This window comes from Lepidochelys kempii, chromosome 19 (assembly GCF_965140285.1).
Source record: "Lepidochelys kempii isolate rLepKem1 chromosome 19, rLepKem1.hap1, whole genome shotgun sequence".
In the NCBI taxonomy this organism is placed as follows: Eukaryota; Metazoa; Chordata; order Testudines; family Cheloniidae; genus Lepidochelys; species Lepidochelys kempii.
In genome coordinates, this window is record NC_136398.1 from 10323376 (window position 1) to 10348322 (window position 24947).

Below are 24947 nucleotides of genomic sequence, written 5' to 3' on the forward strand. Positions count from 1 at the left end.
GAATCCCAATATTTCAAAACTGATTCTTAGATCATTAAACAAACATCTCCCCAAGATAGCCTCTTTGTACCACTAACACTGGAAAGCACCGAGATCTCTCTGAAGCAGAGCAGAGTGAAAATGTGGCGCTTTGTTTTGATCAGATATATTACACTCAGAACAAACGGACCTGGCATTTATCTCTTGTTCCACCCCACTGTTTTGCAGCGGTCTAAAAAGAGCCCATATTTTGCCTTCCCATTCCAGTGCATAAGAAGAGGGGAACCTGATACAGTCACACTGTGGTCAAAAAGTCCCAAGCAGTTTAATCACTAAATTGTGTAGGTGCCTCAGCAACGAGCAGAGTAGCCCAGAAAGGGTGAAAACAGAGAGAAACTGTTCTATACAAAGGATGACATGTTGGGTGTTGCTTAAAAGAATGATCTGTCTTTCCAGGCCTCAGTCATGAAATTGGTCCGGGTTACTAATAACAGCATGGTAAGAGTTAGGAGCCATTTCCTCTAGTGACTATAGTGATACCGTCCTTTATCAACAGCAGCATGTTTGACCATTGAAGTGGATGCATCAGCTTGGTCATGTGTTTGCTGCTCCTGGTGTTTTTCATTGTGATTAGAGTCAGGAACATGTTACCTCCTTCAGTCAGTATGCAAGCTTGTCATCAGCAATCTGGCTGCCCTCCAGCAACAGAGAGTTGTCTTCCTTGGTTTTGCTTCTTTGCCCTTGGTTCCACGTGTGAGGCTGACCTATCCTTTGGAGGCGTTTGAGAAGCCCTGGTTTAAACGTTCCCTCACAGCGTTTGCAACCCAGACACCAAGGCCGCCGGGCCCGTGAGGAGAGGGAAAGGAAACAGGCTCCTCTAGTCCCTACCCAAGTGGAATGAGCAGAAAGTGTGGTACCCCTCCCCACATAGCCCTCCCTTGGTAGGTAGCACCCCGCCCCCCCCTTCAACCCCCAGGATGCCCTCCCAGGAACATGGAGTCCCATAACCTCTCCCTTTTGATCACCAAGGCCCATGACTCCTTCCCTTTGACCCCATCACAGGCATCTACCACCATGCCTCTCCCTTTGACCCTAATACAGGAGCCCCCCGGACACCCTGGGGCTCCCACCCCAGAACCAGGACCCTTTACGCCCCTCACGCCCCTATAACCCCTGACCTTTGACCCCTCCCCCTTAGGACTACGCGGCCCCTGCGCAGATTTTTCTGGAAGGCCCCGGACGTTGTCAGTAACCATAGAAACCAACGCCAAGCGCAGAACCTGTGTCGGGGCTCCCGCCTCTTCTCCGTGGATTGGCCGCGGCGACAGCCAATCAACTAGCAGATTGGGGGGATTTGGGCGCGAGGATTGGCTGACGGGCTCAGCGGCCGAGTGGTGGCGGGGTTTCCGGTTCCGGTGTGAGGCATCGGCGGTGGCAGCAGCAGCGGCGGCGGCGGCGGCAGCGGGCAATGATGGGGCCGAGCGCGGCGGATGCGGCGGAGCAGGAGGAGCGCTTCGACGGGATGCTGTTGGCCATGGCCCAGCAGCACCAGGGCGGCGTGCGGGAGGTAACGCCCGGATGGACGCGCTCGTCAGGCCGCCCCTCCCCCACCTTCGACTCCTCCCCCCTGAGCTCCGAACTCTGTTCCGGGGCCGCGTGAAAGGGGGGCGGGGGCGGGGCGAGCTGGGGTGCAGGGCTCACCCCACCCTGGTTGGGAGCCCCCTGGAGATGAGTCTGGAATAAAGCTGTGATACCCCCCAGCTCCTGTGCACGTGCTCTGGTGGCTGCATTAAGCCATGTGGTTCTCCTCTCCCCCCGCCCGCCATCTGATGTGCCCGTTATTTCCCCTCCTGCCTTCGTGCTTGGCGACTTTGGTAGGGAAACGGTGATTCTTAATAAAGAGGAAGGGGTCGGTATGGTGCTTGTGTCCTGGGTCTGCGGCTGGGGTAGTCGTTTCAGAGGCAGGCATGCTCCTGTTGGTCACCCAGAGGTTGCCATGTTGCTGTTTGCCAGCAGCCTCTACACACGTTGTTATTGCTTCCACTAGAGTCCCCAGGACTCAGGGTGCCTGGGGTAATGGCTGGAAGACATTGACTTGAATGTATTTCTCATTAATATGGTGCTATTGACATGTATGGGCTTTCAGAGACAGCCAAGAAGACAAAATCCACACCCATCTTACAATTTCAATAGACAAAATACAAGCAAAGGGATGTAATATAAAAGTAAGTTGAATGAGTAGCTATATTAGAGAGACAAGGTGGGTGAGGTAATCTTTCTTATTGGACCAACTTCTATTAGTGAGAGAAAAAAAGCTCTAGAGCCACACAGACTTCTTCTTCAGGTCTGGAAATCATCATCCCAGTTCAGTAAAATATATTAGCTCACCCACTTTGTGTCTCTAATATCCTGGGTCCAACACAGCTACATTACATATATTATATCTATAGGGCAGGTTACTTGTTTGTCAATCATGTCATTGAGTCCTACCCCTGGAGAGTGTGACCCTAAGAAAAACCATATTGAGTCAGACCTATGGTTTGTCTAGCACAGTATCCTATTTTTTAACAGTGACTGGTGTTAGGTACTTCAGCGTGAGTGAATAGAACAAGGCAATTTATCAAGTGATACATCCCGCCATCCAGTCCCAGCTTCTAGCGTCGCAACCCTGATACAAGCAAAATTGTTTAAACGTGAGCCATTTCTTTGGCCACAGAGATTTCTGTACTGACAGTCATCCCAAAATGTTATGATGACTGTTACATGGTGTTTCAAATGACCTAGGAAGATAAATAGGATGGTGAGGTTACCATGGGTTTCAGGATCAAGTCCCTGCCCACATCAGTCAGGGAAACCATAGTAGCAACAGCACTTCCTACTGACATAGTATAGCTTTTAGCTGAGGTGTGGGTAGGATTTAGTCTCAGTGAGCACTATTTTCCTTTCCTCTACCATCTCCCAGAAATTTTAAATTTCTTGCAGAAATTGCCATGCTGAAACATACCTATATAGTCTAGTCTTGTCAGATGTCTAGGGCCTACCAAATTAAAGGTCCATTTTGGTCAATTTCACATTCATAGGATTTTAAAAATTAGTAAATTAGTACTGCTACCCTTACTTCTGGGCAGCTGGAGAGCAGCAGCTGGTGGCTGGAAGCCTAGCTCTGAAGGCAGAGCCACCGCCAGCAGCAGCGCAGAAGTAAGGATGGTGTAGTATGGTATTGTCACCCTTACTTCTGCACTGCTGCCTGCAGAACTGGGCCCTCAGTCAGCAACTGCCACTCTCTGGCCACCCAGCTTTGAAGGCAGCAGCACAGAAGTAAGGGTGGATGGTATTGCCACCCTTACTTCTGCACTGCAGCTGGTGGGGCACTGCCTTCAGAGCTGGGCGCCCGCCTAACAGTCAGCGCCATCCATCTGCCCAGATCTGAAGGCAGTGCAGAAGGCTGACCAGTAGTGTGACACCCCCCCCCCCCAAATAACCTCCCCTACACCCCCCCCACTCCCTTTTGGATCAGGACCCCCAATTTGAGACACTCTGGTCTCCCCTGTGAAATGTATATAGTATAAGGTAAAAGCACACAAGACCAAGTTTCACAGCGGGTGGCCAGATTTCATGGCTGTGAATTTTGTATGGCCCTACAGATGTCCGATGGAAGCAATTCCTTTTTGCAGCCCATGCATCTGGACCATTATGAAATGCTATCCTTTAGCTGTGCCATATTAGAGCATCTATTTGTCTGCTTCTATTGAGTCCATGTATCCTTTCCTTGGACAGTAAGAACTTTTCTTGGTTTAGGGCCTGGAAATGAGAATACTTGCTCAAATAGTTCTCATTTACCAGACTGTTTAAAAAAAAAAATTGTTCAGTGATACTAATAAGATTAGGAAAAAGTGATAAGGGATTGTAACAACTATTTCAAGACCTACAGACTTTTCTTGCAGCTGTGCAACAGGTTGGCTTTATTAAACTAGTGCAGTAGGTATTAAGACCTTGTTTGCATTGTTGCCACTCGGTAAAAGATGTAAGGGTGGCAATTTTGCAACAGAAAAGCTTCAAACAGACTCCAGCGAGAAACTGCTGAGCTTGAATTAATATGCAAACTAGATACCATTAACTTGGGTTTGAATAGAGACTGGGAGTGGCTGGGTCATTACACATATTGAATCTATTTCCTTAAGTTAAGTATCTCACACCTTGTCAACTGTCTAAGTGGGCCATCCTATCTGTGTGTATATCTAACTGTATGTTCCATTCTATGCATCTGATAAAGTGAGCTGTAGCTCACGAAAGCTTATGCTCTAATAAATTTGTTAGTCTCTAAGGTGCCAAAAGTACTCCTGTTCTAGTTTGCATTGCTGGCCATTGTTAATTACAAAATTTTACAGATTAATTTTCTTTAGTGAAGTCTAGGATACTGATTCACATGTGCTTTACTACTTATAAGTATAGCTGCAGTTTATAATTCTTCATATTTAAGTAAGTGTGCTGTAGTCTCTCTCTCAAAAAAAATAAGATTTGATCACATAAGGTCTCCCATGGCTACTACAGCATTGCTCAGAGCTGAGGAATGACTTGGTGAGAGAGAGAGAACTACTGGGGTTTTTACATGAGCAAAGAGACCTAAGTTTGAGAGTTATTTTTAAAAAAAAATCCTCACACACCAGATAGTTTTAAGGTTATAATTCTAGAAGCCCCCACTGTAACTATAGTAGTCATGGTGCTTCTAAGGGAAGGTGACTTCAAAAGGAATTTATCAGTCCTTGCCCATTGTATAATCTCATAAAAATCTCTTGAAGGTAGAGAATCCAGAAGGCATATCTTTGCAGAATACGCTAATTGTTTCTGATAAATAGGTACAGGAGTTTGATGTCAAGATTTAAACAGATCTCCAAGTAGACTTGGCTGGGGATTACAGTACAGATCAAAAAAAAAAAAAAAAAAAAACACACACACAAACCTCTCCTTACTGAGGCGAGAAGTACTGATGGGAACTAGCATCTCTTGTTGATCTGGTGGCAGTTTGGTGTCCTGGCAGGCCAAGAGTAAAGTTATTTTGTTTTTCTCTTGGGAAGTTGAAATCTTTATTTCAAGTCTTCTGAAACTACTTGTCTTTTGTCTTTCAGCTTGTGAACACGTTCTTCAGTTTCCTCAGACGTAAAACTGATTTCTTCATAGGAGGAGAAGAGGGAGTAGCAGAGAAGGTAACTCCCCTGATATTTTCATGATTGATTTCTTACATATATAGAGCATAGCTTGCTCTATCTGGAAACACTCATTTCTGTGGCAGACGGAGTTCTCCATATTCTCCAGTTACTGCTCTGCCTCCACATGCTCTCCTATTGCCATCAGATTCTTTTTACTGCTCTATGGGCCTGACTTTCTGTGAAACTGCTGAAACATACTAAGGAAACAAGGTAATAATAGACTGCCCCATCCACAGCTGAGCATGTTTGCTTGTGTGAGTGGCATCAGTGGTGAAAGGTTGTTGGTTTTTTTGGCCATGCTCTGGCCAAAGGCTTGTTTGGAAAGCAAGCCTGCCAGACATACTGATTTAACTGTGACAGACACCGCAGGATTGATAACCCCAGGTTACCTTGTTTGTTCATTTCAGAAAAAGCACAAAGTCCGTCTCACTGCATATGTAGTTACCACTTTGTCTCTGAGCTGCAGGATACGACAGTGTTGGTGTGAGGCTGGTGGTTGCTGTGTGGGTGTGGGAGACCTGGACCCTTCTGTTTCCAGCAGGCTGGCATTCCTGACCCTACTGCAGAGTACTACATTTCATATTTAATCTCACAACAGACTTAAGTGCTCAAATATGAAGTACCTAAACTTTCTGAATGCCTTCTGTAGTTAGCTACATAGCAGGAGTTCCAAACTTCTTCACGTTGTGGACTATGTCTTAGTAACATCTCATGGAAACATTAATTTCCATACAGATCACATCCCCTCCTACTGGCTATTGAATAACATCTGTGGCCGGCAACTACAGCCATTCTTGCATGGAAAAAAAAAAATCAGTATTGGGAAATTAATATATTTGTAGGTGCTTTAATGCAGTTTAACAAATTCTGTGCTCTACCACAGAGCTGTTAAGTGCTCTACCAACCACTGCTGATCTGAAGGCCAGAGTTTGGGAACCACTGCCATATGGTTTTGTCAATGCTGCATAATGTATACATGCTGCATAATCTATGAAATGGAAAAAGAAGCTTTAGGATGAAAATGATGCAAATGATTAACTCTTCTTCCTCCCCTCAGTCTGGGGAGAGACGAGTTAGAAATCTACAAGATCACAAAGAGATTGGCATATAGTTATAGAAAGAAAATGTGATTAGCACTCCTGATAGTTTCAGATGACTGACACCCCTCCCCATTTTTTTTTAAAAGAACCTTCCTGTGTTTGACTGAGGGTTTGTTTTTAAAATTATCATCCTCACTTTGGATTCATTCCTCAGTAAGGGCAAGTCTTTGACAAATCACTATACAGGCAGTGAACGATACCACATGCAAATACATATTTTGTACTTCTGGTCATGGCTATTCAAATGCTGAAGCAACTTTAAGGGTCTTCCAACATTTGAAACAGAGCCAATTTCACCGTCAGATGGTTGCAGAACACCCTGCCACTTGCTGCTGGGTATGCATCAGTGTCCTGATCTCAGCCCCTGACTCTCCTGAGATGTAGGTTAGGTGGACAGAAATAGCATGCTTCTCCCACCTTCGTTTGGGAAAGAACACTGAGCCTGTTTCACGCAGCTTTTTGGGATCATAGCTTGGAATTTGACTAGCTGTAGAGGCAGGAAAACCATAATGTTGAATCCTCTTTTGTGGAGGGAGAAAGATTCTGGAGAAAAATCTTTTCATAGGGCAGCTCCACCAAGCAGCACCCCCACAACAGGCTGTGGCCTGACAGGTTCTCCCAGCCTCAGTTTCTCCTTCTTATCCACACATGAAGAGAACATAGTCTGTCTTTGATACAAAGCTTGCCCTGGGCATAACTGGTACACACCATTGCAGTAATTCCCCAAAAACCTTGTAATAAACCCATTCTGCAGTTTCCACAGTAAACATATGAAAATACAGTGGTTCCCCCCCCCCCCCATTCCCCTCTTCAGGTTGAGCTCTGCCACATCACCGACCCAAGTCAATAACAGCACTCTGTTCCAAGTTCTTTTTACACCCATGTAGAGTCCCTCTCTCCAGGCCTTCCTGCCTGAGAGTGACCAGTCTTCTTGTAGCCCTTCACTCAGGTCTTTGCCATAAGAGCTCCCCCTCCTGCAGTGTTCCACTCCTCCGGGCCTCCCTTCCTGTAAGCCCTGCCCCTTGACAGGGGATCCACTTCCTGCATCAACCCTCTTTCTTCCAGGCTTGGCTTCCCCTCACCAAGCTGTATCGTCCCCTTTTTCCTAGGAGCCACTACCCAAGCCTTCCACTCATCTAGGATTCCCCACTTCAATCAGTTCTCACCAGCAGTTCTGTTCCAGTTCTTATATGGATTCAGCTCTCTTCCAAGCAACTCCTGCCACCTTTTCCTTGCTGCTCACTCTCGGGTTCAGGCACCATTCACCTGTTCTGACTCTCCCAATCTCCTGCCCTCAAGTGCCCAGATGCCCTCTCTTAAGCCTAATTTGGGGTCAACTGACCAGTTGCAGGTGCACTGGCCTCTTCCCTCTTAAAGGGCCAGTGTTACCCTGTGACACACCTGTCTCCTTTTCACTTCCCTTCCCCAAATGAATTAGAATGCTATTTTAGTAGTACCATCCTTTTGGCTTTTTGGAGACTCAATTCCACTTCTATGTATACAACAGAGGGAGTGTGTTTTGAATATCATATCAAAGAAGATACTACAGGCCAGTGTTCCCTCTAATTTTTTCCATCCATGTGTGGAATAAATTTGTAATGTGCACCAATATTGAGGTAATGTGCAGATCTGTGTCACCAGTAGAAACAAAAAGCCCCATAATTTTTTAATTACCATAGGGATAATTATGCATTTTAGAACTCACTACTCAAAGAATTAAATTTTAAGCATAAAAGAAATAAAATTATGAAATGCATAGACCAGTCCAGAAACTAAAATAATAGCACTTTGAAAGAATAAAATTACATAGAATATATGTGCACTGCAGGAAGTACCAAGAAGTACCAACAACAACACAAGTATGAGTGTGCGTGTGAGAGAGACACAGAGACAGTATGCATGCTCTGGCCGCTGGGGAAGTCAGGGACTGTGCGCTATCTCTTTAAGGCACTCACTCATCACAGCAGCTCTCCTGCTCCTGAGCCCTGTGTTCTCTTCCCCCCCCTGTGGAAATGGGATACATGGGCGGGGGGGGAGGCAGGGGAAGCAGGACACCCTGATATCGGCACCCCCTCTGTCCCCCCTCCACAGCAAGCAGGAGGGTCCCAGGAGCAGCTGTCCAGGGGTTCCAAGATAGAGGGCAGGAGCAATGTGACTGCAGAGCAGTGGGGGGAGGGCCACCTGAGCACATGCTGCCGTGGCTCTGCTAATCAAGTGCGTGATTCACTCCTGGGTGGTCCCTCAGCTTAGAGGGAACAGAGTACTGCACTCCTGCTGTGTACATAAAGATTTAATAATAATTGTATCTTTCTCCCCCTGTACTGGTTTGCAGTCAGTTGTATAATTAGCTGAGGTCCAGAATCTCTGAGCTGCTTTGGCCTAGTTCACCCTGATAAGTGCCGATCACATCCTTGGCACTTCTTCTGATTAAACTCATACCCTTTGATATAAGGAATCTCTTCTTCCCCTCCTCTTGATTCCCATCTGTGATGGTTACCAGGGGTACCCAGCATTGCTCCCACCTGCCCTGTATTACATTCTCCCCAGATGTTCTCTTTCCTGTCTGAAGAGCTTGTGTGTCTTCCATAGTAGAACTATGTTTTCACTACGTGCTGCCTTGCACAGTACCTCTGGCATTATCAACAGCTGGGTTATTTCTCTGGCTTCCTGCCTGTTTACTCAACTCTCCCTCCAAGCAGTGCAGCCATTTACGTCACAGACCTTGATATTCTGCCTTTCTTGGGTGCTCCTGGGGCAGGGTTATATGGTAACTTGGTCCCAAGCAATATAATTTGGTTTTCAAATTTTTAAAATCTCTCTCCCACAAACTATACCTTCTAGGTTTTTAAGTATTCATTGTTATTTCTTCCCCCCCGCCCCCTTCTGCCAACAATGCAAGGTGTTTACAAAAAATAGTATGAATGCAAGTTCTCCACCCTAAATAGCTTACCATCTAAATATTAAATTGGATAATTATCCATCTAGTGTATATGGGGATGCTTCAGATGGGAAAGGTCTTCAGTGTACTCCACCTGGAAAGCATCCGGATCCAGTTATTATACTCCTATAACTTCTTCCACGGGGGGAATCTCAAAGCATTGACAAACACTAGTTATCAGAGCCTCCTGGTCCTCTGTGAGTTAGGACAGTATTCTTCTCATTTTACAGATGAGTGAGGCACAGAGACTACATGAATAGTTTAAGGTGAGACTACAAATCCTTGGCACAGAGCTGAATATACAAACTAGGGTCCTGAATCCCCATTGCACTTTCACCTCTGCAAAGTAGCTGTTAAACACTGTCAAATCAAATGGTAGGATTTTACACTACACAAGGTACAGGGCAATGGAGAATCCAGCTCAAGGAGTACTTTTCTCCTATGGGCAGGGATTTGGAAAGTATTTTGAACTTTCCCAGATATTCTGTCAGACACCATCTCAAATCTGGGATGAAAAGAGAGGGAAATATCCCTAGGTCAGTGCTTTTGGGGAACGTGTCTGCTCTGCAGTAGACTTATAAGGGAGGTGAAGTCTCCCTTCAGCTGCTGCCACCCAGGTTCGGGAGTATGGTGAAGTCTTAAAACTCCTCCATCATTGGGCTTCTTTCTTTCAGTTAATCACAGAGACGTTCAACCACCACAACAAGCTGGCTCAGAAAGAGCGGAAGGAGAAAAAGGCCCGGCAAGAGGCAGAACGGCGTGAAAAGGCAGAGCGAGCTGCCAAACTCGTTAAAGAAAAGAAGCAGGAAGATAATGAGCCAAGGATCAAGGAGCTTACAGAGGAAGAGGCGGAAAGGTTGCAACAGGAAATTGACCAGGTGAGAGCTCAGTATGGTGCACATGTGTGCACACACACATCTGCCTTTTAAAAGGAGACTGTCTGGGGCTAGAGCCAGCCTTCTTTGTTGGCTTGTGTGCAACCCAATCAGTAGTGACTGGTATAATTCAGTTAGAAGCTTTGTGCTTGTACAAATATCCAGAATACCAGGCTGGAGCAGCTGTTGCATTTCCAAGTTAATCTAAGCCTGTCCAATCTTTCTTTTCCTTGGTTCTCTTACAGGTTACTTTGCCCCAGTGCCCTCAGCAAGTGCTGTTATTGCAACAGAGCGCTCTGGCACGGTCTCTGAGTAACTCTGTGCAGTTACACTGGGGAAGGGAGCAGAGGAGGGCTGACACCATGCCAGACTGCCTCTCGGAGAGTGGGGCTTTCCTGTTATGTGGTGCAGTAGAGCTGGAAACCCCCCCAAGTTTCCTGTAGTTCTGAGTCATGCGCAGGTCTGCAGCTTTATCTATAGAAGGAAATGGGGCCACCTAGTGCTGTATTAGTACATTTCACTTGTCAGAGTTTCACAGATATCAGATAATCAGTCTGGGGGTTTGGGGTTTTTTTAAAACAGAAAAAAGAGCAAAAACAAGATGAGCCCAAAGATGTCTCAGTGAAACCCTGTGAGAATCAAACGGAATCTCCAGAGCCCAGCAAACAGGTAATGTGTTCCCAGAGACTTCCTCAGTTCTGGGGAGGAGGAAGTGTGCATCTGAACAACATTGAGGTGGCCTCTCGGTATGTGGAGGAGTATGCCATTTGAACAGAGTGGAGCGTCCTCTTTCTGTGAGAGCGTGCGCTGGAGGTCTTCAGTGCTTCTGCCATCTCTACTCCCTGCCCATTTGGCGAGTGCAAAAGATTCTCAAAGACATTTCCTAATGTATTAAAAATCTGATGCTTTAAAAGGAAATCTCTGCCCTCTAATTCCAGGCTGGATCTATGTGGAGTGCCTTGGGCATCAAAAAACATAATTAACTGGAAAATCCCATATGAATTTAAAGAGCCATTCTTACTAGTGAAATGTATATGCAGGCTTGAAGACCTCTTTACTGATGCTTAAATTGTCTGTTTAGGAGACTGATGATGAAGAAGAAGAAGATGAGAAGGATAAAGGAAAACTTAAACCAAACTCTGGGAATGGGGCTGACCTTCCAAACTATAGGTGGACACAGACCCTTTCTGAATTGGATGTAAGTGCTGCCTTTGATTGGGGATGTGAGGAACTCTAGCCTTGAAACTTGAGGGCAGGCACTGCTATGAACTGTGGAGCCGTTGATGAGCAACAAGGTCAGCTAGCTCAATGATATGCTTTGTATTCTGGTTGTCCAAGAAGATAATAGTAACAGTGTTCAGCTGTAGCACACCCATAGAGGGAGAGAGCTTAGTAGACAAGATGCTTTGAGGCCTTTTTGTCATTCTGCCTCAATCTTGACCTTGTTGAAGTGAGACAGCACTCATAGTTTGCTCATCCTGTGCAACCCACTTGAGACCTGTCGGGCATCATCTTGCCAAATGTCTGCTTCAGCCCCCACAGAATCCATATATTTAATGCACAAAGAGCATGTCCTACTCTAGCATATACCGTGTAGCTCAGATGAACTCAAGGTAGAAAGTCTTGGAGCAGTAACACAAGGGGAAGTGAGAGATCTCTCTGATCCCTCTTTCTCTCTTTCCTGTCCAGCTGGCCATCCCATTCAAGGTGAGCTTTCGGCTGAAGGGGAAGGATGTGGTGGTGGACGTTCAGAGACGGCACCTGAAAGTGGGGCTGAAGGGTCACCCCCCAGTGATTGAAGGAGATCTATACAATGAAGTGAAGGTGGAGGAAAGCTCCTGGCTGATTGAGGATGGTAAAATAGTCACCGTGCACCTGGAGAAGGTAAGAACATAAATGCCATACTGGGTCAGACCAGTGATCCATACACACGGTATTTTGACATCTCAATCTCGGACAGTTCTTCAGGGCATGTCTACACTTAAAATGGTGCAGCAGTGGATACTCCATCTCCCCTAGAGGAGGTAGCTAAATCAACAGGAGAATTCTCCCATCGATCTAGCACTGTCTACACTCGGGTTTGGTTAGTTTAATCGTGTTGCTCAGGGGTGTGGATTTTTTTACTGTGACATAGTTATACTGATCTAATTTCCTAGTGTAGACCAGGCCTCAGTTTTGTCACCTAAAAAGAATGGCTCAGGTCTGGAAATTTTTCTCACATCCTGTACAAGGTACAGCAGGATGAATCAGTGATAGCATTCAGGCTCATGTCTGTTATACATCTCCTAGAGCCAGGAACCTTGAGAGTTAAGATTGTACTTCCACTCCTGTTCTTTGGTACAGTATTGCTTGAGCCTATATACTGCTCCACTTAGGAACATCAGTGTATTGAGGACTAGAGTCTGACCAGATCTTCAGCTGTAACTTTTAATTGGTCCTGGATTGGTCATTCACTCTTTGAGAATGGAGTCCGCTTTTCTTTAAAGTTGGGTGGATTATTGGAGCAAAGTTCTGGTCTGTCTTTCACCTGTGGTATGTGAACATCTGGGCACAGTTGGTGTGTCATGTGCTGGCAGGTTTCAGTGTGGCAGTGTTACTTTTATGTCATTTCAGTTGCAGTTGATTAATAATAGGAACATGGGTTTGCCCTTTCTGGACGCTGTCTCCTTGCAGATTGTTGCTAGCGTTGGTAATTCCTGCCATTTGGGATTAAACTGAGGTGATTGAGAGTGGGAAAGCCACCTTATACCCAGGCTTTATCTTCTGGCGGTCATTGTCATTTAAGGGCTACATGAGCTGGGTTTGATTCCAGTAACTCTGTTTCTTTGTAACAAAAAAGTAACCCACCTAAATATCCAGATGAGCATTTTCAGAGAATCTGCTGTTTTGTGAAGTGTTCTTTACTGCCTCCTCTCCTCTTTTTAGATCAACAAGATGGAATGGTGGAGCAAGCTAGTCTCCACGGACCCAGAAATCAACACCAAGAAAATTAACCCAGAGAACTCAAAGGTAATATCTGCTTGTCACCCCATTAGCCATAGTGAACAGGGGCTGTGTACGGTGATCAATTTGTGATCAAGGTTTTCTTAAACCTTTTGGCCTCTACCATGTATTCAATCTGCAAGCAAAGTAAATGGGGCCAAAGGACACAGAATCCAAAGGGGATGAAGACTTGGGAGAAATGTTGACCTATGAAACTATAAGAAGTGTGGCACACAACTTGTCTCAGTGCCCCATGAGAGACCTGGTCTGAATTAGAAGTGGGACTGTAGAATTTCTTGTGTCCTGGGAAAATAAGGTGTAAACTTGCCACTGCCCATGGTGACAATGTTGCATTAGTCTGAGAACAAACCTCTGCTCTGTGTAAGGAAAACCCCTTCCCCTGACTTCAAATACCATGAGTTCAGTATCAGGGGGTAGCCGTGTTAGTCTGTATCCACAAAAACAACAAGGAGTCTGGTGGCACCTTAAAGACTAACAGATTTATTTGAGCATAAGCTTTCGTGGGTAAAAACCCCACTTCTTCAGAAGTGGGGTTTTTACCCACGAAAGCTTATGCTCAAATAAATCAGTTAGTCTTTAAGGTGCCACCAGACTCCTTGTTGTTTTCATGAGTTCAGTGTTACTCCAGAAAAGTTTGCTCCTATAGAATCCAGTGAGTGTTCACCTGGAGTGGTGTAGGGAGCATGTTAAAAGGAACATGAGGAGACATGTTGCCTCCTCATGGAACAGTTTTTGGATCAGAGTATGACTAACTGAATATTTGTGAGAGACTTTGTGAGTGTATTCCCTGACTGGGGTTATGGATGGCATAACTAGAAAGAGATGATCTAGCAAGTTAAATAATTCAAAAGCATGAGCTGGTATTGGCTACTTCAAAGCTACCCTGCAAACTGAATCCTGCACTCACTGCAATAAGGTTTTGATGTTGGATTTACAGGTCAGTTTATAAGTAGGTCTGTAGTTTGCATACTATAGTGGATTGAAATTTTACTGTCTTAATTCACTGTAAGCAGAGGTTCTGTATGTAGGCCATGGGGCCTGTGGTTTATTCCTCCATCTATAACAGAATCTCTTTGGGTTTTAGTTGTCAGACCTGGACAGTGAAACTCGCAGCATGGTGGAGAAAATGATGTATGATCAACGTCAGAAATCCATGGGGCTCCCCACATCTGATGAACAGAAGAAGCAGGATATACTGAAAAAGTGCGTACAGAGAATTCATCCATGGGTACTTTCTTCCCCACCTCCCTTGAGCAATTTTGTGTGTCAGCCATATGTCATGGAGTAATGGGAGGAGGGAGAATGACTGATGGCGTGTGAGACAAGTTTGGCCTTGGAACCTGTCTGCATTCACGTGCAGAATTCAGTTGCAATGTTTTAGACATTGACCCTCCGTGAAATGTGCTGTGTTGCACAGCTCTGCTCTAGGGCTAGCTTCAAGTGCAGGGAGTAAGACACAGCAGGTGGTGTCTTGGCTGGAGGTATTGTCTCTATGGAGCCAGTGAGATCACATAAAAGCTCATTAATCTCCCTCAACCTAGTAGCCCAGATAATCTTTCCTCCCCCACACATCCTATATTAGACAGTTGTCTCCAAGCCAATAGCACGTTTATATCTTTATAGCCCTGTTTGGCGTAACTGCACCTTGGAGTTCCTGTGAGTAACTTTCCTGACAAGGCTATATGGGGTCAGTGCCCACATCTGCTGGTGATGAGACGAAGGGTAACTGTAGGTTGTGCAGCTTCCCCTTGTAAATGCAAAACTGCATCTTTTCCCTGGGGTGAAACAAGGATTAATCTAGCAGGACAGTTTTTCTGCAGACTTTACTGGCAGTACTATCTGATGTAGTTTTTTGATCAGCACCATAGGGGCTCGTTCAAGCTAAAGGTCCATGAGGGTTATGTGCTGTGTGCCTCTAGTGAGATGACTTCTTGTTCCAAAACGTACATCAGACCCGAAACTGAGATGGTCTCCTCTCACCAAGAATCTGGGTTTGCCCTTGCTTCCCTGAGCAGTGTAGACAGGATCTCTTGTACACGAGACCACTTGTTGAATGTTCTCCATGAGCTTAGTCTCAGTGTTCTTTGACTGGTGGAGAATGGGCATGAAGTTTAGACTGTCCGGCCCATAGTGGGCTTTGGTGATGTCCAGCTACATTCCTGCTCTCTGGCAACAAAGTCCTCTCTGCTGACATGCCGCTGCAACAGCACTTCTCCACCGTCATGCAGAATGGGAATGTGGTTGCATATAGCCCTCTGCCTAGCCAGCGGTTGCATAGTGCTGAACTACATCGATGGGTCGCCTCCTTGTACCATATTGTTCACATTGCATGATGCAGTATTTCCAAACCTGCTTGCAGTGGCAGACGGAGCATGAAGCTAATCAAAGCTGCTGGAAGAGCTGTACATTTGGGCAGGGTTTGGCCTAACTTTACTGGAGCTGGGTTTCTGTGCTATCCTTCTCTTGCTACTATTCTCACTACCTCAGTAGCGGAGACATCCCTAACATCCCCAGTAATATGTATGACTAAGTAATATGTCTAAGGTTCGATCAGAATCCCCTCACCCCCATTATCAACATCGCAGCTGCTACGTGTCTGGCCTGAAGGTAATAGTTCCCAAGGGTGTGTCCCATTAATAACCGTTGCTTGTTTACACCTGTTGGCCTTGATGACTGGGTAATGTTACTGATATTACTAACGGGAGCAGGAAGGAGTGAGGTGGTGTCCAGGGTTCCTTGCACGGGAAGCTCTGCAAATCAACATGGCTAATGTGAGACCTGCAGGCCTGGGGAAGGGGAGGGCAGCAGCCATCATGATAGAAAGTGACAGTAGAGGGGGCATTGCTATCCTCTTCCTATGTGGAAGCAGCGATTAATGCCTCCCCACTATACAGGGGCTGTTGTGAGGATAGATTGAACAGTGCCTAGGAAATATCAAACACACCAGAGAGCATGACGTTGCAAAGTAACATTATGTAGCATGCAGCCTACCTAGCTCATTCACTTGTGCACCTTTCTTTCTTACAGGTTCATGGAGCAGCATCCAGAAATGGACTTTTCAAAGGCTAAATTCAACTGAGCCCCTTTTTCCCCCCCCCACCCCCTTGAGACATACCATGGAATGGGGCAGGATGTGCATGGGTCGGGGGGAGGGAAGGGTCATCTCCTGACCTTGGGCAAGTAAACACTCCTGTCGTCCCCAAGTGAACTTGCCACGGAAGCAGCTTCATGACTGGCATCCTCGCTGTTGTCAGTCCAGCACAATGCAAGGCCCTTGTATCAGTTTGCAGCAGCAGCGCCTGCCAGACCCGTAGCCAGCTGGCTCACATTTATATAGATCCCGAGGACCTTGCTTGGCAGAGAGGAGGAAGTAAAGCAAAAAAGGCTAGGCAAGTCAGGCTAAAGCAATGTTTGGACATCTCGTGGGACTGTCACTTGCCTCTTGGGACCCACTAACCCCAGTCCTTGGTTAAGAACCAGTCTAGTTGTGACAGGAGGGCAGCTGATGCAGCTGTCCTCCCAGCTCCTGCTTTGAAACTGGGCAGTTGGAGCCTTGATGGGCAAAATTCCATCTTCTTCCCCCCCCCCCCCCCCCACATATGTACCTGCTCCAAAGCAAGCTGCACCTGTAAAACTTTTACAGGACACAGCACCCTGGCTAAGCCCCTTCTCTCCCCCCCCCCCGTGTTTATCAGTGGAACAGCTGTGGCGTTTGGGGTCTTAGTCCTACCTTCAGTAATACAGCACTGCTCACAGTGAGTAAGTCCCTTAACTCTTCCTGCATGACTGCTCTGCTCTCGTGTAGGAACAGTTGGCTTATTCTGTAACGCTTTCCTAGCCTTCATCTGTTTGCCGTGGGGGAGCTCCTCAATAAGGCCTGCTTCACCCTTGGTCTTTGGAGTAGAGGCTAATGTGCCAATTAAACACCATTTTATCTACAACAGAGAAGGATTTTTTACTCCTCCCAGTCCACACTGGTACAAATCCATTTCAGTTATCAGAGGACATTGCGCCACTAGTCACCACACTGCTGCTCAAATTAGTGGGGAAGGGACTTTATGGCCTTTCTAGCTTGGGGGAAGCCCTAGAGCTGAATTGTGCCTGGGGAGTGAGGAGGGTTCAGTGGCTGATCTGCCCACTGCATGGGATTGGCTTAGTGCTGTTGTTGAGCTTGGTGAAAGTGGGACAAGCGGCTCACTACAGAGTTGGGGGGAGAGGTCACTAAAGTGACAGAGGGGTGTGCTGAAATTCTGCTGTCCTGTGAAGGAGGAGCACTTAAGCCCTCTTGCCTTTGCAAAGGGAGGGGGTGGATGGTAGGCAGGAGGAAGCCCTCTGGAAGCTTGATCTCTCCACCTATGTCAAGTTAGTGTTTTCCAAGAGGCCTCCTCTCTTTCACCTGTTGATTGGCCAGCAAGTGTCCCCTACATTCTCTCCTCTCTGGGGTGCTGCTGACTTGAGTAACTTGTTTTCTGCATGTTCATATCATTGTTAAAGCTGCACTTGTAAAATAAAGGAAATAGGGTGATGTGCATGTGTAATTGTGTGGTAAGTAGGGTGGGGATTGATAATGGGGCAGCACCTGGTCTGAAAGCAGTAGAAGGTGGAAATGGAGAACACTAAGGGCTGGACTGATGAGGGGTTTTAGGCCAGGGAGTCTCAAACTCTGCCTGGACCAACTGTGAGCTGCAGTGCCCTGTCTGAAACATTTGAAAGCAATAATGAGGTGGGGTCTGCAGGAAGAAGAGGCTGGTGCATTGCTGATCTGGGACTTTTAACACTCAGCTTGCCTAAGGCCGGGCACCACCTCTGACTTCCACTTCCTGAAGCACACAGCTCGGCCTGTGACTGAGCCTGGGCCCAGCTTGTACACTTTAGTCCGGGCTGGCCAACGGCCCTATTCTTTGGCCTACCCTCTGCCTATAGCAGCCCTGGTGCTCGATCTGAAGTAGCTGCCCGCCTGCCTGATCAGTGCTGCGCCTGTGAAAAAGGCTTGGTGCATAACATGCCATGGTGGCTTTTTTTCACCACACACATTGCTGTGCAGGAACTAGGCCTGAGCCCTGGTGTGGTTATGGAGCGAGAGCAGCAGGTCTTTATTTCTCACATCAGCTGCCTCTGTATCAGATGGAGTGGAAAAGCTGCCTTTTGGTATCACTGGAGGGGCTAGTCAAACTGCCAGAATGGGTAGTTGGGCAAAGGGGTAAAGTCCCCTCTGCCCATGTGCCTGGGCTGTTTGTTTTCGGTTTATAGCAGCAGGACACGGCAGCTTGTTTGCGCTCAGCTGAGCCAAGGCCAGTCTGTTCTGTCTCAGCTTTTGTACATTTTGGCCCCAGATGTCAGTACTGCCTGCACAATCCCCTACAGCAGCAGCCTTGTAACAGAGCATGGAGCTGGGCACCTGCCCTGACAACTGCCACTCTGAGGTGCAGGGGTGCTTCCTTACACTCTCTGCCTGAGCTTCCACCCCCGCTGGACAGGCTATGCTGTCACTTCACCACCAGTTCTCGTCGTTTCTGCCCTCACTGAAGTCAAGTGTGCAGACATAAGAAAAAAGTATTTCAGGGTCTTACATTAAAACTGACTGGGCCAGCCACTAACGTGACATGTGTAAGCATTATTTCTCTCTCCTGTGCAGGCTGAGCAGCTATATTAAGTTCCTGGAATGTACGGTTTATATATGCCAACTTTTCTGTCCAGTTCTGGTGTATAGCAGGCCAAAAAATCAGGTCAGCATATCTGCGGCATGTGTGTTGAGAGCCTACCGTGATGCTGAACTGCAGAGCTCAGAGAGGGGTAGAGAGAAAGTCACTGAGGGCAGGTGCCTGTCGGGTTCTGTCCGTCCCTTGAGGTGGGAGAACAGCAGGAGCAGTGGGAAAGTTCAGGCTAACCTCCATGCTTGCACTAGGCTTAGCTTCCAGCCTCGGGCCCCTCCTAACGAGTCAAGTTTCAGCAGCTGCAGTGGCAGAGACTGATCAGAGGCCAGACCTGCCTGTAGCACCGCCCTCCTCGAACCATGTCCTCAGTTCACCAGCCCCACTTCATCCCTGGCTGGCAGGGGTTGGTGTGGGAGAAATAGAGTTCGGTCACCCTGTTTTGTGGAGGGAAGTAGGGTCAGATCAAAGGTGAGGAGGAAGATAGATGAGCAAACTGCACCTCTTGCTTCAGATCGTGCAAACCCCACGTGGGGGCAGGGTTCAGTCTGCAGCAAGCAGGGCTCTCGCATCCATAGGCAGCCCTAAGAATAGTTATTGCTAACCCAGCAATGGAAATAAGCAGATCAAAGGTAGCAAAAGTCATTGGGATGCAGCTGTCTCTAGAACTGACGTGAGAAACCTTTTGACAAGCACCTCTACTAATTTTTTTTTTTTTAAATACAGAGCCTCCCCCTTGCTTTGACTGAGACAATGCCTGACGCTGAGCTTAGCTGCTGTTCTTGTTCACTTCATGGCTGTTAGGGGGACAAAACCGATCTTATACAGCACATGATGGTGATTAACTTCAGCCATACCCTTAAGATATTAAATCTCACTTTTCTAGTCCAATCTGGCACCAGACTTCCCATTTTAGGTGCCAGCCACCCAGGATTTGAGAGAGAATCTGCTACAGTAGCACCCCTATCACGTTAGCAGGTAGCTGCTGTTGATTCATGTGTGCAGGGAAATCTACCCCCCCCGAGAATGACCCTGCTCAAGTTATGGGAATAGACTGCAGCAGCTAACATCCGAGGTTGTGTTTGTGAATCAAAGCTTGGCTTTAGGCCTAAGCCCCTGGACTTCAACCCTTCCAGCCAGTGGAATGGAAGGTGTTTCTCCCTGCTGACCTTGTCCTGTGCCACTGCTGAGGTGTCATTGACTCCTGCCAGGGAAAGGTCAGTAAAAACAACACCCCCAACTGAATGGGTCATGCTGGAGTGAAATAAACCAAAGCAGGGAAAGGGGGTTTCTGGTTCCAAGCAGCTGTGAAGGTGGATCCACAATTGCAGATGTGAAGCAGTCTAGTTACACGCATTGTAGACACTTCCTGGGACCAGGAGTCATACTTCACATGATGTAAGTAGGCTCCCAAAAGCCCTGATACATCAGCTGAAAAACTTTTCCAGAGCTAAATTGCCAGCAATCCCTGGTAATGGTGAAAGCTTTAGACCTCCACCAGTACCGTGGTGAGCTGGAGCCAGTTCGCACGAACCGGTGGTTAAATTTAGAAGCAGTTTTAGAACCGGTTGTCAGGGTTCCCTGAGCTCCCAGCCGGGGAGGTTTCCCCCAGCTCGCAGAGCCTCAGCACGCCAGCGCTCCGGACCACTCCCGGGCAGCTCTGCAGCACCTGCCGCTTTGAGTGGCATGATAAGGGGGCCGGGCCGGGGCTGGGAGGAGAGGTTGGATAAGGAGCAGGGGTTCTGTGGGGGGGCAGCGGTCAGGGAACAGGGTGGGGTTGGGTAGGCAGTCGCTGGCCCAGAAAGTCCCAGCCAGGATGGGGCTCAGCTGGGGCAGCCCCCCAGGCCAAGGGGGCCCCGACTCGCTGTGCTAGGGAGGCTGCACGGGGTAGGGCTATAGAAGGGGGCTGTTGGAGACAGGGCTGGCTCTAGGCAGCAGCAAAACAAGCAGGTGCTTGGGGTGGCACATTTCTAGGGGTGGCATTCCAGTGCCGTGCTGCCCCTGGAAATGTGCCCCAGCTCACCTCTGCTCCGCCTCCTCTCCTGAGCGCACCGCCACCGCTCCCGCTTCTCCAAACAGCTGTTTGGCGTGGCAAGCCTGGGAGGGAGGGAGAAGCCAAGCTGCGGCTCAGTTGTGGGAGGCGGCAGTGGTGGAGTGGAGGAGAGCTGGGGTGGGGAGCGGTTCCTCTACCCCCCCCCCCTTACTTCCTGTGCTCCCCCGCGACCCTCGCTCTCTTCCACTCTGCCTCTCCCACGCCTGGGAGGGACGGGGGAGAAGCGGAGCAGCGGGGTGGTGGGGGGAGCAGGTGAAGCGGAGGTGAGCTAGGGCGGGGGGTTGCAGGGGGAAGCCGTAGAAAGCAATGGTGGGGGAGGAAATGTGGCACGCCTGGGGGAGGAGGCGGGGCCAGGGATTTGGGGAAGGGGTGGAACAGGAGGTGGTGGGACTCCTGCACCACCAGCAGGCACCTGGGATGGAGAACGGGCCTAGGGAGGCAGGACAGAGGTACATCCCTTAAATCAGAACTTTTTATAGGGAAGCGGTTGTTAAGATTTTGGCAGCTTATCCACTGCTTTTAACTGCTTTGCTACAAAAGCAGTCAATCATGCGGGTCAGTGCTGCCACCCCTTGGCAAAGAAAGGAGAATTCAGCACACAAGTACATTAATACTAGTCACCATTCCCAAGCAGGTTTAACTTGAAAGGTGGTTTTCAAGATAGGGGCAATGTCCCCAGGCTCACTGCCCTGCTGTGGACACTCAAACTGCATGCAGGAAGCACAACAAAATCAATCATCCTGTGACAGGAGCTGGAGGTGCGGAAGGCAAGCATGCCGCCACGCAATAGAACTCTACAGGGAGCAGACAGGGGAGCTAGCTCTGCATTGTGCATAGGAGACAGACAAGAGCAGGAACAACAGAAGCAGCCCAACACCCACGAAAGATCTACTCTCTACTCGAGCCTTTGGGTTCAACAATGGTTCCTTAGGTCAGCAATTTATCATGCACCTCTTTGGCTTTGTCTACACTGCAGCTGGGAGCAAGGCTCCCAGCCCTGGTAGAGACACTTACTAGCAGGGCTCGAGCTAGCATCCTAACAGTTGTCATGTATACAGTGGGGCTCTGGCTCTCAAGCCCACTTGACTTCCTAAGCTTCAGAGCCTGAACTCCAGCCCAAGCTGCAACATCCAGGCTAGCTCAGGCCCTGCTTGAATCTGGCTGCCTGGGCTCGGAGGCTCACTCTCAGCTGCAGTGTAGACATATCCTCAGGGGGCCTCAGCTCTTCCCTTCCCACATATTTAGGCAAAGCCCTGAAGACTCTTTGTAGAGGTGTTTCCAGGCTGAAATACAATTCTCTCCCCCTCCCACTTTCCTTTTTCTAACACCAGCCCCTGTGTAGCTTTTTAAGCTACATGTTTAAACAGTACGAGAAGCAAACCAGGCTGTGGTACTATTTTACAAACAAACTATTCAGTAGCAAAGCCTTGCAGGAGAAAGAACAAGTACTAGGCATTTAAAATCACTGCTTTTTAGTTTGAACAGAGGCTGCAGCTCTCACTTTAAGGGAGGAAGCTAATAAGGACTGGGCTGGGAAAGGATCAAGGTAGAACAGTCCATTTTCCAACATCACTTTTTGACCACATGGAAAGAAGCCATTCAGTCATTTTCAAGAGGTGGGTAGGTGAGAGGAACATGGTGTTTATTTGCTTTTCTTTGCATGCTCCAAACAGTAATTAAAAAAAACACAGACCAGAGTTAGGGTTGCTAACCCTCCAGAATTGTCCCAGAGTCTCTAGGAATTAAAGATGTCATGTGATGAAACCTCCAGGAATACAATCAAAATTGCCAAACCTAACCAGAGTCTGTTCATTCACAGGAAGATCAATCGCTTTTTGCTAACTTTAACAAAATAAAACTGAATCACTGCCAAGGGGTTTGAAAGCAGGGGTCTGTGTATATAGAGTTGATTTTTGCACAAGGATGTTCTAGATTCATAAGTATGCAGAGAAACACAGCCAGGATGAAGGTGCTACCATGGGCTTGCGCCCACCCACTTCCCGGGTTTTCCAATAGGACCATGGTTGCTCAGGTCAATGACCTGCATGGTCCTGGATTTCTGCTAAGGGGCATAGTCATGTGACAGATCATAAAATCTCTGAAGAGCACCATTAGGTGGTTTTCCAATGGTGATTAAGACACATGCTCAGTAGAGACTTGCTATTTATTTCACTGAAAATCTTAACCAAAAAAATCAAAGATGTCAACAGTGAAATAAAGATGCTGACTCAAGTTCCCAAAAGGAAGTAAATTCACAGGTGGTTTCCCAATGTACCTCAGTCCTGCTCCTGCTGATTTTAGCTGCATGTTCATCATGAAGACTGCTTCGGGTTAAATCCACAGATATTTATGTAACTAACAGGTGTGAGACAATGAGATAATACTGACACTTAGATTCATCATGAATCAGACTCTCTTTTAAGGTAACACCCATAAGTTGAAGGTTTTGTGAGCTCTCAACTGAGCAGTGGGAGGGGGGAAATCCTCTCTCACAGGTGTTCATTTAGACATTGGAGGTAAATGTATGTTAAAACCAGTCTACCTAAAAATCCCTGTCCTCCTGTGTTGCTCAGCTCTTGGTCTCTTTTAGTGTTATGGCACTAGTTCCCTAGTCACCATATTCTTCCCAAAAGATCACTTGCCCCATTCAGTACCATGCCCAATACTGAAACTCAGCGTGGATCCAGATACAGCAACTAAGGTTAGGTCTACACTGACAACTGAATGACAAAACTTTTGTCTTTTAGAGGTGTTAAAAAAAAACACAACAACCCTAAAAGACAAAAGTTCTGCCTCGACAAGCGTCAGCGTGAACTGCGCGTTGTCAGCAGGAGAGCTGCCGGCAAATGCCGCTCATTGGGGGTGGAAGTTTTTTGTCAGCAGAAAAGGCGACAAACAGCAGCTATGCTAAAAGCTGTGTAGTGTAGACACAGGCTAAGAAACTGCTGGACTGACAAACATGACAACTCTTCCAGTAGCAAAAAGATGTTGCAAATTCATTCAACACCCAGGCATGAATGGGGAGAACACAGCAGTCAAGAAACAAAGTGACACCCAGGCTCGGGAGTGAGAATTTAAAGCACTTTCACTGCTATTCTACAAGGAACCAAGAAGTGAGATGGATGCATTGTCAGATCTTTATTTTAAGCAGTCTAAGGTGGCAGAAGACATCCTAGTTACTCCCTAGAAATATTCTGAGAACAGCAATTAATGAGGGTTTGGAACCAAGGGCCAGCTCGGTATGATTACATGGCTCTTTGGGGGCCGGGACATGTCTCACCATGTGTGTACAAAGTGGGTAACTTGATGGGCTCCCAATTGTGGGTGAGGCCTCTAGTCACGGCTGCAGTACAAATAAGTAATAACTTGAGTCACAGCTTTTAGGATGGCCTGGTGTGTCAAAAATATGCCTGATCACTAGTACAAAACAACAGAGCAATTCTGTGGTCATCAGCCGTTCCCCACCACTAATTCAAAATAAGCTAACCCCAAACAGGAAGCTGGCCAAACAGAAGGGAAACCTACTTGGGTCCCATAAAGCAGCTGGAAAAGAGTAAGTGGCGCATCCTAGAGTGGCTTTTTGTGAGGGGGCTGCCCTGTGATTAGCTGGCTGCAAGCTGTCGGGCCCTCTTCCAAAGCTGCTTCGAAACAGACTGGGATAGTGGAGAAGACATTCTGTGGCCAGAGCCCAGTTGCAGGACCCGGATGAGACAGCTATTCAGAAAGCTGGCTGAAAGGCAGCTTAAGTTACTGCCACTTAAGTGGAGCTGGCCGTATTAGTTCTATATACCTGTTGCCCTGGTTCACCAATAAAACAGCTCTGTTCACAAGCAAAGGTTCTTCCCTGGCAGATCCCTTCCAGCCAACACCCACTGCCAGCCTAGAGCAAGGATTTTTTCCTCCCTTCATATTTTTTAAATGAAAATAAAGAACATTAAAAAGGAAGGCTGTCTCCCTGCAGGGGTCTGACTGGATATTTAGTGCTGGTGGAAGATGGCAGCTTGACAGGTCTACAGTCCGATGTCCTCTACTTAGCCCAATGGGTAAATGCAGTCCAAACGTCTTTCCCTGGACCTCCACATGGAGGGTCTATCTGCAGAGCAAGTGGGGAGTTTGGTCTCAATCTTTTGCCTCTATAGAC

General features: G+C 47.4%; 1 protein-coding gene across 1 annotated transcript; it reads left to right on the plus strand.

Moving 5' to 3' along the window:
- The first annotated feature begins 1382 nt into the window (after window positions 1-1382).
- On the plus strand, window positions 1383-17631 carry NUDC (nuclear distribution C, dynein complex regulator). The gene is made up of 9 exons (XM_073317619.2): window positions 1383-1546; window positions 5106-5183; window positions 9899-10102; window positions 10682-10768; window positions 11181-11297; window positions 11789-11983; window positions 13025-13108; window positions 14187-14305; window positions 16130-17631. Exons 1-9 carry the CDS (start codon window positions 1448-1450, stop codon window positions 16179-16181), a joined length of 1035 nt encoding a protein of 344 aa, XP_073173720.1. The 5' UTR covers window positions 1383-1447; the 3' UTR covers window positions 16182-17631.
- The last annotated feature ends 7316 nt before the right edge of the window (window positions 17632-24947 follow it).